Genomic DNA, 15,027 nt, shown 5'->3' on the forward strand with positions numbered 1-15,027 from the left:
CCATTCCCCTTGCCTTGTCACTACATGTTCTTGTAAGAAGTTCCTCTTTTAAAAGGGCATAAGACCAAGATATTGTTTAAATGCGAACTTCAAAATTCTTTATATTTTAAAGAGAGCATTCTTAGATATTTCATTAATATGCAAAATCACTTAACATCTGAAGTTTGTCCTTTTTCTAATTCTTCCTAGTATTACATGAATTTCATTAATAATGCTACTATAGGACCTCTAGTACTTGACATCTAGTACTTTAAATAAAATACTTAATATAGTTGAAACAATTATTACAGCAGTCTAATCTTTCATGTTGAATCAACTGATGCTATCATTGTGAGATGGAGCCAATTACAGTGAAACATTACAGTGAAAGCATTTTGGCAGCATTTTTGCATAACATGCCTCTGCTTAAAACATCAGTCCAGTTGAAAAGAAAAATGTTTGGATGAAAGATACACAAATCAAAATAGGAGGAGTTGAAGCCCATTAAAGAAGTCTCTTGATTTCCAGATGCAGCATTAGATTATGCTGTGGTTTTACTTTTTTTCTTTGCTTGATCAATTGGCACATCAATTATACTGAAAAAGTCTAATTTTTACCATATCCTAATTTGTTATCCTAAAGCAAGAACTCAATAAGTTAATAATAGGTATAATAAGAGTGCTTGGTTAAGCTAATACAAAAGTATTTTTTTTCTTGATGTAACTGATTCTTTTCCAACTTGAAACAGTACTGAAATAAAATGTTACAATTGGGAAGTTGCTTACATTAGAATGAGAATTTTCAGTGGTTAATTTTATATTTGTAAGATGATTTGTCTGAAGAACACATTTGCAGTGTTCTAATTCAAAGTTCCTGAGACATTTCCTGTATCACTCTTAGTCGTATAATTGTGTGTATATTTTATGTAATCACAAAGCTATGTCGTTTCTTGAGTTACTTCATCATTGTGAAATTAATACCTTTAATGATATGCTGAAATGTGACATAGACATGCTTTAATAGAGAGATCTGATATACCTATATTGTGGAAATGTTGTGAAATAACCTATAGCACTTCTGAAACAATTTCTTAGATTCCTGTATGTTTTAAAAATGTGCTTTGGTAGAATATCATATGTAGCTAACATGGGAGTCAAGCTTTCAGTTTGATACAAGTTCTTGGCGAGAGGGCAAGAGGGAATGGGCTTAAACTTAAACACGGGAAGTTTAGGCTAGATTATAAAGAAGTAGCTCTTGACTGTGAGGGTGGTGAAACAGTGGAACAAGTTTCCCAAGGATGCTGTGAATGCTCCATCCCTGGCCAGGTTGGACAGAGTCTTTGGTGACATGGTTTAGTGTGTGGTGTTTCTGCCCATAGCAGGGAGGTTGGAACTAGATGATCTTAAGGTTGTTTCTAACCTCAACTATTCTATGATTCTATGATTTAAGCTTTTTTTTTTTTTTTACGTAAAAATATTGTGGCTTGCTGAATACTTGGCTTTCTATTTAAGTATACTCTAGAAAATCTAACTGAAATGTGCAGATCTTTCTGCATTAAGCAAAACGTATATCTTGCACAGACATTAGAAATGTAGAGCTTCTCGCTGAAAAGCAGAAATATTTGGGCATATACAACATACTGTAGACAGTCATATCTTGAATCTCTTCCTAGATTCTAGATAATTTCAAAAATATCTAGGTTATATTTTTGAAATATATAAATTTTGGAAGAGTACTAACAAGATCACAGACTGTGTTTGTATGGGTTTTGCCATCCTTCATAAGTTTTGTGGTTAAGATAACAGCAACCTGTAACCAAATACATATAAATAAATAAGTGCAGTGTAGTATTATTTTATACATCTGAATCTTAAAGAAATAATTAAATACTAACAGTAACATTTTCCCTGAAATACAGTAATACCAGGCAGAAATATATGTCATCTTCAGTCATAGTAATGCCAGGCAGAGATACGGGTAATCTCCAGTCTTAGTCTTCTGAAAGTAGTAAGTTGCTGTGGTTTAAGCCCACCCAGTAACTCAGAACCACGCAGCCGCTTGCTCACTCCCCCATTATTACTCCTCCTGCTCCCGGAGGGGTGGAGAGGAGAATCAAAAGAATGTAACTCCCACAGGCTGAGAAAAGAACAGTCCAGTAACTAAGGTATAACACAAACCACTACTGCTATCACCAGTAATAATAATGCTAACGGAAATAATATGGAAGAGAATACAACCGCTCACCATCCACCGACCAATACCCAGCCTGACCTGAGCAGCAATCTAGCCCTTCCAGGTTAACTGCCCCCAGTTTATATACTGGGCATGACGTGCTGTGGTATGGAACACCCTTTTGGTTAGTTTGGGTCAGGTGTTCAGTCTCTGCTTCCTCCCAGCTTCCCCTCATCCCTGGCAGATCATGAGACTGAAAAGTCCTTAATCAGAGTAAACATTACTTAGCAACAACTAAAACATCTGTGTGTTATCAGAGTTGTTCCGCTTTTAGCCTTCTTTTACTATGATTGTTGAATATTTACGATCATTGCTTTTCTGTCTTTTGCCAGATGAGGACTTTCACTTTTATTAAACGGCAGCTTAATTTCGTTAGGAGTTTTGATGAGATACCTTATCAAGCACCATTTGTATATCTAAGCAGACTATGAAATTTTTAGTTTCCTCCTCTACACGTAAAAATTGTGACTGCCATGATTCATAGCAAGTCAATGATATTCCTGAAGGTAACCAAATCTTCTTTCCTTGTGAACAATCAGATTGCTATACTCTATGGAAACCAGCCAAAATGACAAATGTTCATGACATCTGTAATTTTTTACAATGATGGCATTCATGAGGGGAGATGCATACTAGAGATGTGCATTCTAATGGAGACATTCTTTATGCACCCTTGTTAAATATACCGAAGTTCCTCCATAAATTAAAGTTTGTCAACAGTGTTATGACTTCCAAAATTTTTCAGGAGTAACTGATTACTTAATTTCTTTGATTTTCTATATTTTATGTGACTGTACAGCTAAAAGTCACACTACTTTGTCATCCTATAATCTGTTTGGAACATAAAAGATACTTTCTAGATATAACTGTTGGCTTTCCTTTAACCTTTTAATGAGTATTACTTGAACATTATGAACATTACAATATTAATGAACGTTACAGAAAATGTGTTCTGTTTCCCCAAAAGGGACAGACAGAAAAGAAGCTTGCTGGAAGTTTCCACACACAGTACCTAAGCATGGGTGCGAGTATATTTAGAAAATATTTTTCTTCTAATGCTTAATCAATAATGAAATTACAGTTTTGCAAGCACTAATAGAAATGCTCACTAGTTTTTTTGCCAAATTCAAAATATATCAGATGCTTGGTTCGTAGACAAAAATCAAAGAAAAAGTATTTGTCATATATTTTTTCAGAGAGTTTTTTATTTTTCATTGTTTATTGAGGTTGACAGCAACTTAGAGACAATGAAATTTTCTCAAAAGTTAAATGTTTGGTTTGAAATATTTAAAAAATAGTTCACATTCAGAAAAAAATAGTTTAAAATTATATTTTTATTTAATAGCTATTACATCCCTTTAAAATGAAAACAAAATAAAAAATTTAAAAAATTATTATCTCCAACTTCTTGTATTTATTGATTCCCTTGTTGTTATTATGGTATTTCACATAAATCTTCATTTATGTGAAATGTGTCTTTTCAGACAGTTCAAGCATATTCAAATAGAGTTTGAAAAAGCCTCTAAAAAAACTGGAGTGGCAATAGAGAAGCTCATTGTTGGAAAAAAAAATGTATTCACATGTCTCCTTATATTTGCTATTATCTCCTTTTGTTTACAATTTACATAATGGTTTTGGACATAATAGATAAGACTGTTATGAACAAGAAAAATTGTTTTAGCTTGAAGATCTCTCTGCTCATCTTGCTGTAAACAGATTACTGTTGGTGATTTCTGTGCTGTTTACATGAGTTTTATAGTGATAACACCATTATAGTAATAACACCATGTTTGAAGGCTTCTGGGAACTTTGATAGTCAGACCTCTAGTTCACTCATTTGACAAAAAGTAAGGAAGCTTAATCTCTTTAGGTGATATGCTTATACCACATATGTTATCAGCTAGTTTCCCAAGAAGTCCATTCGTCTTTTGAATAGTTAGTGATGGGCCAAAAGAAAATAGTTACTTTTTCCCAAATGTTGCATAAGCCTAGAACACCATCAAAAAAATATTTCTGTTAGAATAAAGGCAAATCAGTCTGAAACAAACTGGAGCAGTGATTGGATTCATCTCTATTGTTCACGATGAGCATAGTGAGCAGCTTAGTAGCCCTTAACAGGTATTTTTGTAGTTAGTCCAGTAGGATCGATTTATAAGAGGCTTGAAGGAGAATAAGATAGTAAATTTGGTTTTTCTTCTTCCAAGTTCGTGTGTTAGGTGGCATAAGAAAAAATTAATAAAACATTATAGGAATATCTAATTCAAGGACAATAGAGTCACACTGGACAATAAGTGAGAAGAATGATGGGTAGACTTTTGGCAGACAATAATGTAATTCCTGAACAGTTTGGCCTGGGAATACTGTTACATGTGGTCAGACAAAAAAAATGGTGGAAATTTGACACCTTGTAACTGAATGAGTGAAAAATATAGACAGGACTATCAACTGGTGGATATCACCTGATAATGTTTAATATGTGGATTTTCTTGATTTACGTGCTTATTTTATTCCCTTTTTTAAAGTCTGTTTTAACAGTTTGTATTATTAACCTTTTCCCTGAAGGCTCTATGAAGTATCATTATTTTTGTTGTTAACATAAGGATTTGTACATGCCTCCTTTGACAAAATAAATTCTTGGGAAAAAAAAAAGAAGAAAAAATAAATTTTTGCAATAGATTCTAAGAATGCTAATAATGTAGGGGGTTCAGCTGCAATAGTTTTGATATGTTTCTGAATTCGTAAGATCTATTTTGTAAGTCATTTGTAGGTTCCACCTGAAATGTAATATTAATGTATTTTCTCATTGTTTGGTGTGGTCCTGTCGTATTTTTGTCATGAGAATGCATAGAAAAGTTATTCAGACTAAACAGCACTAGAGCCTGGTTTACTGCACGTTGTTGCATTTTGTTCAGTTTCATAGAATTTCACATGGCAGGGCTTAGCAGGTACTACTTGCGAAGCAGATATCCTGTTTTACATTTTCTCCAATTTGAACTGTCTGGGAGTTTTACTTTCCAATTCCTTACTATTGAAAAGGTTCTAAGACATTGACAGAGTGTCATTGATTCCTTTCTCCTACCTTTTCATGACATCTGATCCTCATGACTTTTAACATGTGGCCTTACATTTGACTAAGCTGTTGTGACTCATCTCTATCATGTAAAAGCATGGAGAACATTGTGGACTATTCTGTGACTTTATGTAATATTAAGAACTGGACTCAGTTGCTTAAAAGTTCTAGTTCCTAAAATAAATTAGATATAAGAATGAATTATGACTTCCTAAATGTTTTTTTGTGATTTGTCTGCACAGGTACTGCATATTCCTATGCCCACTTTCACTAGACTGAAGTAGTTGTATGGTAAAAAGCTATATATTTGCACAATGAAATGCTACTTGCACAGTAACATGCATAGTGCTGAAATTTATGTTTTTTTCCTTCTCCTAAAACATACTGGGAAATAAAACTCCAAGGATATTGCAAAGGGTAAAAACAAATTTTCATTTATACTATTTATATAATAATTTTAGTTATAGATTTATATGTTGTTATATAGTTCCACAATATATAATACTATGTTATTGAATAATTCATTCAAGATTAAATTTTAAATACTAAGTTCATATTGTACTGAATGATTATAAAATAACTTCCTTAAAAGTAGTGACAGACAAATATTCCACAGTTATTATTAAAAGAAAAACCTACTGTAATGCAAATCAAAATTAATTTGACATTTGCTGATGGGTTTAAGGAGTGACGGAGATGTGTGCATTTTTTTTTCTTTCTGGAAACAAAGCAGGGATTCTTACTGAGTTATATTTCAATGTGTTGGCTGGACTTGTTTAACCAAAATCTTATTATAAACAAAGAGGTGAATCCCAAGTTTAAAAATCATTTCAAAATAGGCTGTATTACAGCCTGTTTTATCTTCTGTCCTAATACATACTCAGTTAAATATGTGGCGTATCAATTGTCTCAGTGTTACTGCAGGCAGCAAACACTACTGGAAGTGTGCCTTTTGGCTATTTATGTGTCTAATAGATGAATTTTCTTCATTTGCTTCTTTCTATTGCATGCTGCTGAATGACAAATGGAGATTAAGAAAGAAGAAAGAATTAGGTCCCTTTCACTAGATAATCAGAGAAGATCCGCTGCTTGTATGGCCTGTAAGAGTTTTACAAAGCTTTGTAATGCTGATTATCTATAATGTTTTTTAATATTCTCAGAATTATTTTCTATTCAGGTATATAAAAATTCCTTGGTTAATGAAAGTATTATTGAGTGACATTAAGAAAAATCCATAATCTTCATAGTTTTTTAATAGATCAAATAGTTTAACTTGATATCAAGTCAATAAAAGTTTGGTCTCCACTGCACAGCTTTCATAATGGTATTGCATTCAGCTTTCAGCTTCATTGGATTTAATCACTCCATTAAGGAGAATAAATATCTCATCAAATAAGAATGCAGCACTGAATTTTTGGCGGGACTAATGTTTTCAGTATATGTTGATTTTATGCTAGTAAGAAGTTAAGAGAGACAGAGAAGGGATGATTCTTTACATATACTTCTCCCATAATAAATAGGTAAATAAGACCATATACCATCCTGCTTTTCCTCTGAAATTATTTCATTTCAGCAATGTCTTAGAAATGCTGTACTTGTTTACCAAACAGATTTGCATAATACAAAGATTGAAAGAAAAAAGAGACATCTTCAAATGTCTTGGAATACCTACTTTTTTGTGATAGCTAAAGTATGATTTCTGCTACAGTTGGCTAGTTACTCCAGTTTCTTTTCAGTAGACTTTTCCAAACTATCAGAAAACTCAATAAATTAGGGTGCAGGGGGGTGTGAGAGTGTGTGCACGTTATTTTTTTTCTGAGATTTTGTCAGCTTCAGCCTGATGGCTTCAAAGGAGGCTAGTTTATACTCAGATGGCTGCCAGAGAACACATGGTATTTTGTCATCAAATGATTTGTCTTTGGGAAAGGCTAGTGCTTAAAAATGTTTAAGTATCTTTTTAGACTTTACGCATTTAAGTTACAGATCACGTCTGGTGATACAATTATGATTCAAAATGGAGAACTATAGAACAAATAAACTCAGTATTTTAGATTAATTTTCTGTGTTTGGGAGGACTACATGTATCAGCATGTCTTTACAATAAGGTAATTCCAGTTGAGACAATTTTGTTCATCTTTCTAGAACAGAATATCATTAGTTCAGCTCAAAAATAAAATAAAATTCCCTTTAAAATGGCAAGTGTAGAAAGAAAAACTTTTGAGCAAGCAAGTAGGTCTGTAACTTGGTCCTCTCCCAGTGAACGCAAGCACTTCAGACTGTTTTAAATGTATGGAGAATACTGCAGCAGAGAGCTACTGTTGGCTATGCTGTCATTGGAGAAATTTCACGTTCTCTTCAAGCCTGGAATTCTTGGCCAGAACAGGTAGGCAAATATCAATATAGTTGTAAAAACTGGTTTATTTTTTAAAAATAAATACAAAAATATAAATATAAAACATTGGCAGATAGAATTTGATGAAATGAAGTTGCACAAACTTTTTTTTTTTAAACCAGCTTCATATTACACTTATTAACACCACGTGTACATTTGTTTTAATTTTAATGTACAGAACAGGACATACTGGATTTTTTCTTCTTTGCCATCTTAAAAGCTGCACTTGCAAGGATAGGACATGTACCTAACAGAAGCAGCTTGTACATGAGGTTGCTGAAGGGATTATCACCCTGTTCAAATTTCTGAAGGTAAGATATTACTTATTTTACTTACTAAAATGAACAACACTGAATTCCGTAGCTTTGGCTCTTGGAAGGTGGCTAAATAAAATGCTGTATATATTCCAAGTGGTATCCTACTAGAAAGGATGAATTACATTAATGGACAAATTTTAAACAAATTTTAAAAGGAAACCATTGTGCTGAGTGGCAGGAAAATATTCCTGAATATTAAATACTATTGAGTGCAGAAGGTGTCTGTAAAATTACTTCCGCTCAAAGGAAACAAAAATGTAGCCTACTGTAGGTTAAGAAGTGTCTTTGTCACTTTCTCCTCCACCATACATTTCAGCTAGCTTATTAAACCGAGGGCCCCATTCTCGCAGGTAATCATAGTTTTGGTCCCCTTCAGTAGTAGCCGACTCTAAGGAGCTCAAGGATTCAGCTATTGAATCATTCCCTTCATAGGCATACGTTGCAAGCGAGTCATACGGTGGAGCAGAAGGATCAGTATCATGCTCTTTTAGCCTTTGGTTAATGAAATCTCGGACATCTGTATTATCTGGTGCTGAAGGAGTCCTCCGTGGTATAAATAATGTTTCAGGGATAATGTCTCGTCGAAGCTTCTTATCCTCGATAGCTGCAGGATTCCTCAGTGTGCCAATATCAAAGGCTTGAGTGTCTTCCTCTCCACCGCCTTCATCATTATAACTCACAATGTTGTCTCTGATGTCCTCTTTAGAGAGGATCAAAGGCTCCTTCTTTCGTTGCCTCTTCAGAGCAGCAAACAGCACCACAATAACTTAGAGAGAAAGAAATAATGGGTAAAGATCTCTCTAACAGTTTCTTAGTCCACTGGGTACAAGAGCTATATTTCACCAGTTCATTTCTGTCTAATAAATGGATAAACACATCTATCTGTATATGGTATGCTTATGGTAGTACATTACTGTCTATATCAAAAAGTGCTTTTTGCACACACGTTGTGCGCTTTGTTTTACAGAACCATAAGCTTGTTGACATGTTCCTTCTGTAACTTCAGTGAGTTTTAAAATAGCCAGGAGTATTCTGAATATCGTTTCCCCTTTTATTAAGCTCAAAGTATGCTGTTAAAAACTGATCTGAGGTGAATTATACGTCATTATGTGACATTCTAACACAAAAGGGATGTTTTACAAAATTTAAGGTTTTTTTTTTTTTTACTACAGCTGGATAGGCAGTGCTTTAATCTAGTAAAAAAAACTATTTACGGGCATCTTCTGTTTGAAATATATACTGCATGCTGACTCCGTACAGTTATTTAAATAAAAAAGAGACATTCCCTTAAAAAACTATTAAAATGAAAGACACGTATTTTGATTATGCTATTCCTTTTCTCTGATCATTTTTTGACAACTTGATGAAAGAACAACAATGAGCTTCTGGTTTCACACTGATAGTTTTAACAGTCTGGAACTGGAATTCTTATTTACAATGCCCAATTCACAGACAAACAGATTTTTATTTTTTTTTCCTTCAAGTTGCAATTAAATTCTTCTTACAAAATCCACAATCGTTTATTTTCCCAACCTACAGTTTTGTAAAATGAATCAGGCCTGAAGCATCAGCTCATGGCAGGAAGGATGCCTTTCTTTTTCTTACCTAGCAGAATAATAATGCAGAGGAGAATGGCAACCAGTGCCCCTGTGCTGAGTCCAGCAGGGAGAAGCAAGGCCTCAGCATTGCAGGACTGCATGTTCCCCCGGCTGTCGCAGGCACATACTCGAATGGTCAGTGTGCCAGTGCTGCTCTGTATTGGGTAGTCGTTGTCTGATATCACCACTGGCAGAAGGTAAGTACTTATTTCATGTCGACTAAAGCCATTCCTTCTTGTCAAAATTCTGGCAGTGTTATCTAGATTGATTGAAATACACTGTTGTAGAGTATATGAATATAAATATTTACAGTACATGCAAACCATATTTTACACAATTAGTAGCATTTTGAAACTGTTCCTGATATCATAGTGATACCTCTTTTCCTAACAACATTGCCACTTGATCAGAAAGCTATTTATGAATTTATATGTACATCTGGCCTGATCCTCTGTGCCTTTGCACCACCTTTGAGTGTGATTTGTAAAGAGGATTTCTCAAAGCTTAAAATGTTTTATATATTAATGCATCCAGTGGAAGACACAGTTCCAGTTCAGGGCTGAATTCCTGAAATGAAGAGGCCAACTGAGAAAAAATACCTTCCACTTCACACTGTTCAACATGAACTTTGCTCTGAAAGATTATTTCTATGGATCATCTCTGACAACACCCATAGGAACACTAGCTGCAAACTCAGTACGAGATTTTCCACACCAAAGCATATTCAACATACTGTAGAACAACGAATTATGTACCTTTGCAAGTGGAGTATATTTTTGGGGGTAAAAATTGTTTTAGGAATTCAGAAAATGTGAAAGATAGTAGGTTCCCTGCACCATTTTGAGAAGTGAATTTACTGATCTCTATTTGCAGCAGACAAATCTTAACTGCATGCAGTATACTGCAGTATCAAAAGCTGTTCACTAAGGGGACAGAAGGCAGGAAAGGAAGAGACGGAATGAACAGCAGGGAGAGCCTATTTCTTCTACGGCCACGACATTAGAGTGCGAGCCTGCACCTGAATTGTTAACTTTTTAGTACAAAACAGAGAAAATACATATTATCTTCCTTAGAAGGTAAAATTAATTTTCATCATACTTGTGGATCTCTTAGAATCACAGAATCATAGAATAGTTAGGGTTGGAAAGGACTTTAAGATCATCAAGTTCCAATCTCCCTGCCATGGTGTCATGGGTTCAGCCGTAGCAGTCATTTTTCTCCTTCTTGTAGCTGGTGCAGTGCTGTGTTTTGACTTCTGGGCTGGGAACAGTTGCTTGATAGCGAGCATATTTTGAGGTACTGCTCGGGTGTTTTTGTTCAGGGCCTTTTCTGAGCACGTGCTCTGCTGGGGAGGAGGGGAGTCCCGGAGGAAGGAGAGACAGGACACCTGACCCAGGCTAGCCAATGAGGTATTCCATACCATAGCATGTCATGCCCAGGATGCAACTAGGAGAGGGAGCTGGAAGGGTGTAGCTCTGGAGGGAAATGGAGGAGGCAGCACACGGTGCTCGGCCGGGCAGGGTGGAGTGAGTTATGGGTCGGTGGCTGGTGAGGTGTTGTATTCTTTTCACTTCTTATTAGCTTTATCATTATTATTTGTAGTAGTAATGGCAGTAGTGATTTGTGTTATGCCTCAGCAATTAAACCATTCTTATCTCAAGCCATGAGGGCTAAATTCTTTGGATTCTCCTTCCTAACTCTCCGGGAGTTGGGGGAGCAAGGGGCGGAGTGAGTGAGCGTACTGTGCAGATTTGGTCTTAAACCACGACACATGGGCACGGACACCTCGCACTAAACCATATAACACAATGCCCTGTCCAACCTGGCCTTGAACACTGCCAGGGATGGAACATTCAAAACCTCCCTGGGCAACCCATTCCAGTACCTCACCACCCTAACAGTAAAGAATTCCTTCCTTATATCCAATCTAAACCTTCCCTGTTTCAGCTATAACCAGTTACCCATTGCCCTGTCACTACAGGCCCCAATGAAGAGTCCCTCTCCAACATCCCTATAGGCCCCCTTCAAATACTGGAAAGCTGCTATGAGGTCCCCACGCAACCTTCTCTTCTCTAGAGTGAACAGCCCCAAATTTTTCAGCCTGTCTTCATATGAAATGCATTGTTTTCGGTTAGAGCGTTTGCCAGTGAAGACCAAGGCAAAGAAGCCATTCAGAACCTCAGCCTTCTCCAAATCCTGTGTAGCCAGTTCTCCCAAAAGCTTCCGCATACGGCCTACGTTGTCCCTAGCCTGTTTTTTAGCTGCTACATACCTATAAAATCCCTTCCTGTTATCTTTAACATCCCTAGCCAAGTTTAGCTACAATTGGGCCTTAGCTTTCCTAACTTGGTCTCTAATTTCCCAGACAATATCCCTGTATTCATCCCAGGCCACCTATCCTTGCTTCCACCTTGTATAAGCCTCTTTTTTTCCTGTGATTTTTTTCTCAGCAGCTCCTTATCCATCCAAGGAGGTCTCCTGGCCCTCCTGCTGCACTTCCTTCTAGTCAGGATGCAACACTCCTGAGCCTGTAGCAGATGATCCTTGAATATTAACCAAGAGTCTTGGGCCCCCCTGCCCTCTAGGGCTATATCCCATGGAACCTTGCTAAGCAGGTTCCTGAAGAGGCCAAAGTCTGCTCTTTTTGTTTAAAATGTGTTGGTTTTCTTTTTTTTTTTTCCCTAGTTTCCACAATGTGAAGCACAAAGTTTTCCTTTACTGCAGACTTCATTGGTTTGGGGTATTTGTTTTCACTCAGCATCAAAAACTGTGTCTGACATCTTTAAATTACCGTTGCTGGGGATTTTAGAAAGTACCAAAACTATTTTTATCCTTTGCTTTCTCTATTGTTACAATTTTTTTTCTGCTGCTGTTTACAGCCTGTTATTTCCTGAAATCTTCATTAGGAACAGAGTACTGTTCCTATCCCCTTTATGCCTTTAACACATATGAAGGCCAATACCATATCCTCCCTCATTTATTTCCTCTGCAATCTAGAGCCCTCTCAGTTAGTCATACTGATAATGAAAGACAAAATGTGTGCATAATTCTACTCCCCCAGACAGAACCTTCTGAAAATTTTCTCTGATAAAGAAAGATTGACAAAGGATCAAACGAAAAGTCAAAGTGGCTATGTGCTCAGAACCATTATTTTCATTAATGGTCACGAAGAAGAAAAACAGCAGACTGTAGAAATCAGAACTATGCAACAGAAGGGTGAAGAGAAAAACCTGAACTTGTCAGCTGAAGCTGTTTTTGAAATCTTTTTGACTCCTTTGGTCAAGCATTTCATCTGGCTCTTCACACCAAACACTTTTACTGATTTTCTTTATAACTTCTTTTATCACATTTTTGCCATGCTACTTTTTGCCATGTTAATTTTTGCCTTCCTTACACAGATAAAAATGTAGAAATGTAGATGTCCCAAACCACAGACATTCACACAAAATTATTATTATTGCTAGCAGCAACCTTAACAGCTTTTCTGTATATTGACAGACATCAAAAGCAGATACATATTCCAGGAATGTATGCCAGACAGTAAAAATAAAACTCTTTCTGTGAAACAGGCATGAATTTTACCTTCATTATCCTGAACAGTGAAGTTAGGGTTAACGGCAGCTAAACTGAAGAAAAATTTTTGTCCACCAAGAGGGTCATCTTTGTCTACTGCACTTATGGTCTGAATAAGCTGCAGGGGGAAAAAACAAGAAAAACAAACAACAAAAAGCCCAAATACAACTACATTTTTGACACAGCTGTATGATTAAGATGACAAGAAGTGTTAAGACAACTTCATATTCAAGGTATACACATATTGACTTAATCTGTAGGTCATATTAACTGAAGAAACGTTTAACAAGCGTATATAAAATCAAGATTTTTCTATTTATTAATATACCAAAATACCCCAGTAAGATTCCTGAGAAGAAAAATGCCAGCTGGATTATATACATTTCAACTCTTGTAAAACACTGTAGCAGACTCTACAGATGTACCACCTCAGAATGGAATGAAATTCTGATGTCACAAATCTCAAAGTAAGATGGATCAGGTCATATCAATACTTCGATTGATTGCTTTCTGCAGTGCCTACAAAAAAGTTTGGGTATTTAGGGGGAAGTAATGGCAAGCCCTTTACCAGCATGTGTCTATCGGGGTGTGTATGTGTGTGTGTGTCTGTGTGTGTGTGTGTAGGACATGTGTGTGCGTTTTCACTGAAGTTTCTGTCAAAATGTCCTTTATCATAGAATCATAAAATAGTTAGGGCTGGAAAGGACCTTAAGATCATCTAGTTCCAACCCCCCTGCCATGGCCAGGGACACCTCACACTAAACCATATCACCCAAGGCTTCATCCAACCTGGTCTTGAACACTGCCAGGGATGGAGCATTCATTACCTCCCTGGGCAACCATTCCAGTACCTCACCACCCGAACAGTAAAGAATTTCTTCCTTATATCCAGTCTAAACCTCTGCTGTTTAAGTTTCAACCTGTTAGCCCTTGTCCTATCACTACAGTCCCCAATGAAGAGTCCCTCTCCAGCATCCCTATAGGCCCCCTTCAGATACTGGAAAGCTGCTATGAGGTCCCCACGCAGCCTTCTCTTCTCTAGGGTGAGCAGCCCCAACTTTCTCAGCCTGTCTTCATATGAAATGCATTGTTTTCCATATTTATTGCTTTATTTCAGAGTGGTTTATTTTTATACCATAGCGATAAAAACTGTACCTATGGCTGAATTTTTGTACAAGCAGGCATGAATGTTCAGTTATGTTCCTACATTAACCTTGTAAAAAATAAGTTGACCTTTAGCATAGATAATTTTTATTATTCATTTCTAATCCCTTGTTTTAAATTGCAGTGTTTTGTTAAGCATGGAATTACATCGATTTTTTTACCCTACTTGTTCCCTGTGTCATACTTGTTAAACCTTGTTTTTCCTCTTCCAGTTCTTCCAAATGCAGCCATTTCTCTTAGTATCACAGCTTTTGTCAGGACTGATCACCTTTAACATCAATAATTACGAAGTACTCCTGTTTGCTTTAAAAATGCATTATTAATTCCCAACTTCTTTTCATCCAGAATACACCAACAAATTTATTTATGAGGTAAGAGCTGGATTTCTTTTAATACAGCATCTTGCTTGCTTTCTCAGCTGGAGTTTTGTCTTTCTCTAAATTTGTTTTCTCATATAAACATCTAATAACTTAGTAAACAAAAAAAAATCCCAGATAATCCAAGCAAAGAATACTACTTGGTTTTAAGTAAAGAACCTTTTAACTATTTAGTGAGCAATTAGCAAATAAATATTTAGAGCATTTTGAGAAATTAAGTCAAGAAAACAGTAGTCCATTTTACTTCATAACTGAAGACCATGAATGCAGTCAGTGAAAATCAACTCTTCCAGTTTTGATTGTCCATACAATTTAAAAGGAGCAT

The 15,027-nt window shown here is 36.0% G+C and overlaps 1 protein-coding gene across 1 annotated transcript in view; it reads right to left on the reverse strand.

Moving 5' to 3' along the window:
* Nucleotides 1-7,681: 7,681 nt before the first annotated feature.
* CDH10 (cadherin 10) overlaps nucleotides 7,682-15,027 on the reverse strand; it is a 63,396-nt gene continuing 56,050 nt past the window's right edge. The window contains exons 9-11 of the mRNA XM_005149947.3: nucleotides 13,171-13,279; nucleotides 9,596-9,847; nucleotides 7,682-8,756 (exon numbers count right to left, since the gene is read on the reverse strand). Coding sequence (XP_005150004.1) covers nucleotides 8,263-8,756; nucleotides 9,596-9,847; nucleotides 13,171-13,279 — 855 coding nt within the window. The 3' untranslated portion in view covers nucleotides 7,682-8,262. The remainder of the gene's footprint in view (nucleotides 8,757-9,595; nucleotides 9,848-13,170; nucleotides 13,280-15,027) is intronic.

The sequence above is a fragment of the Melopsittacus undulatus genome, chromosome 1, assembly GCF_012275295.1.
Source record: "Melopsittacus undulatus isolate bMelUnd1 chromosome 1, bMelUnd1.mat.Z, whole genome shotgun sequence".
In the NCBI taxonomy this organism is placed as follows: Eukaryota; Metazoa; Chordata; class Aves; order Psittaciformes; family Psittaculidae; genus Melopsittacus; species Melopsittacus undulatus.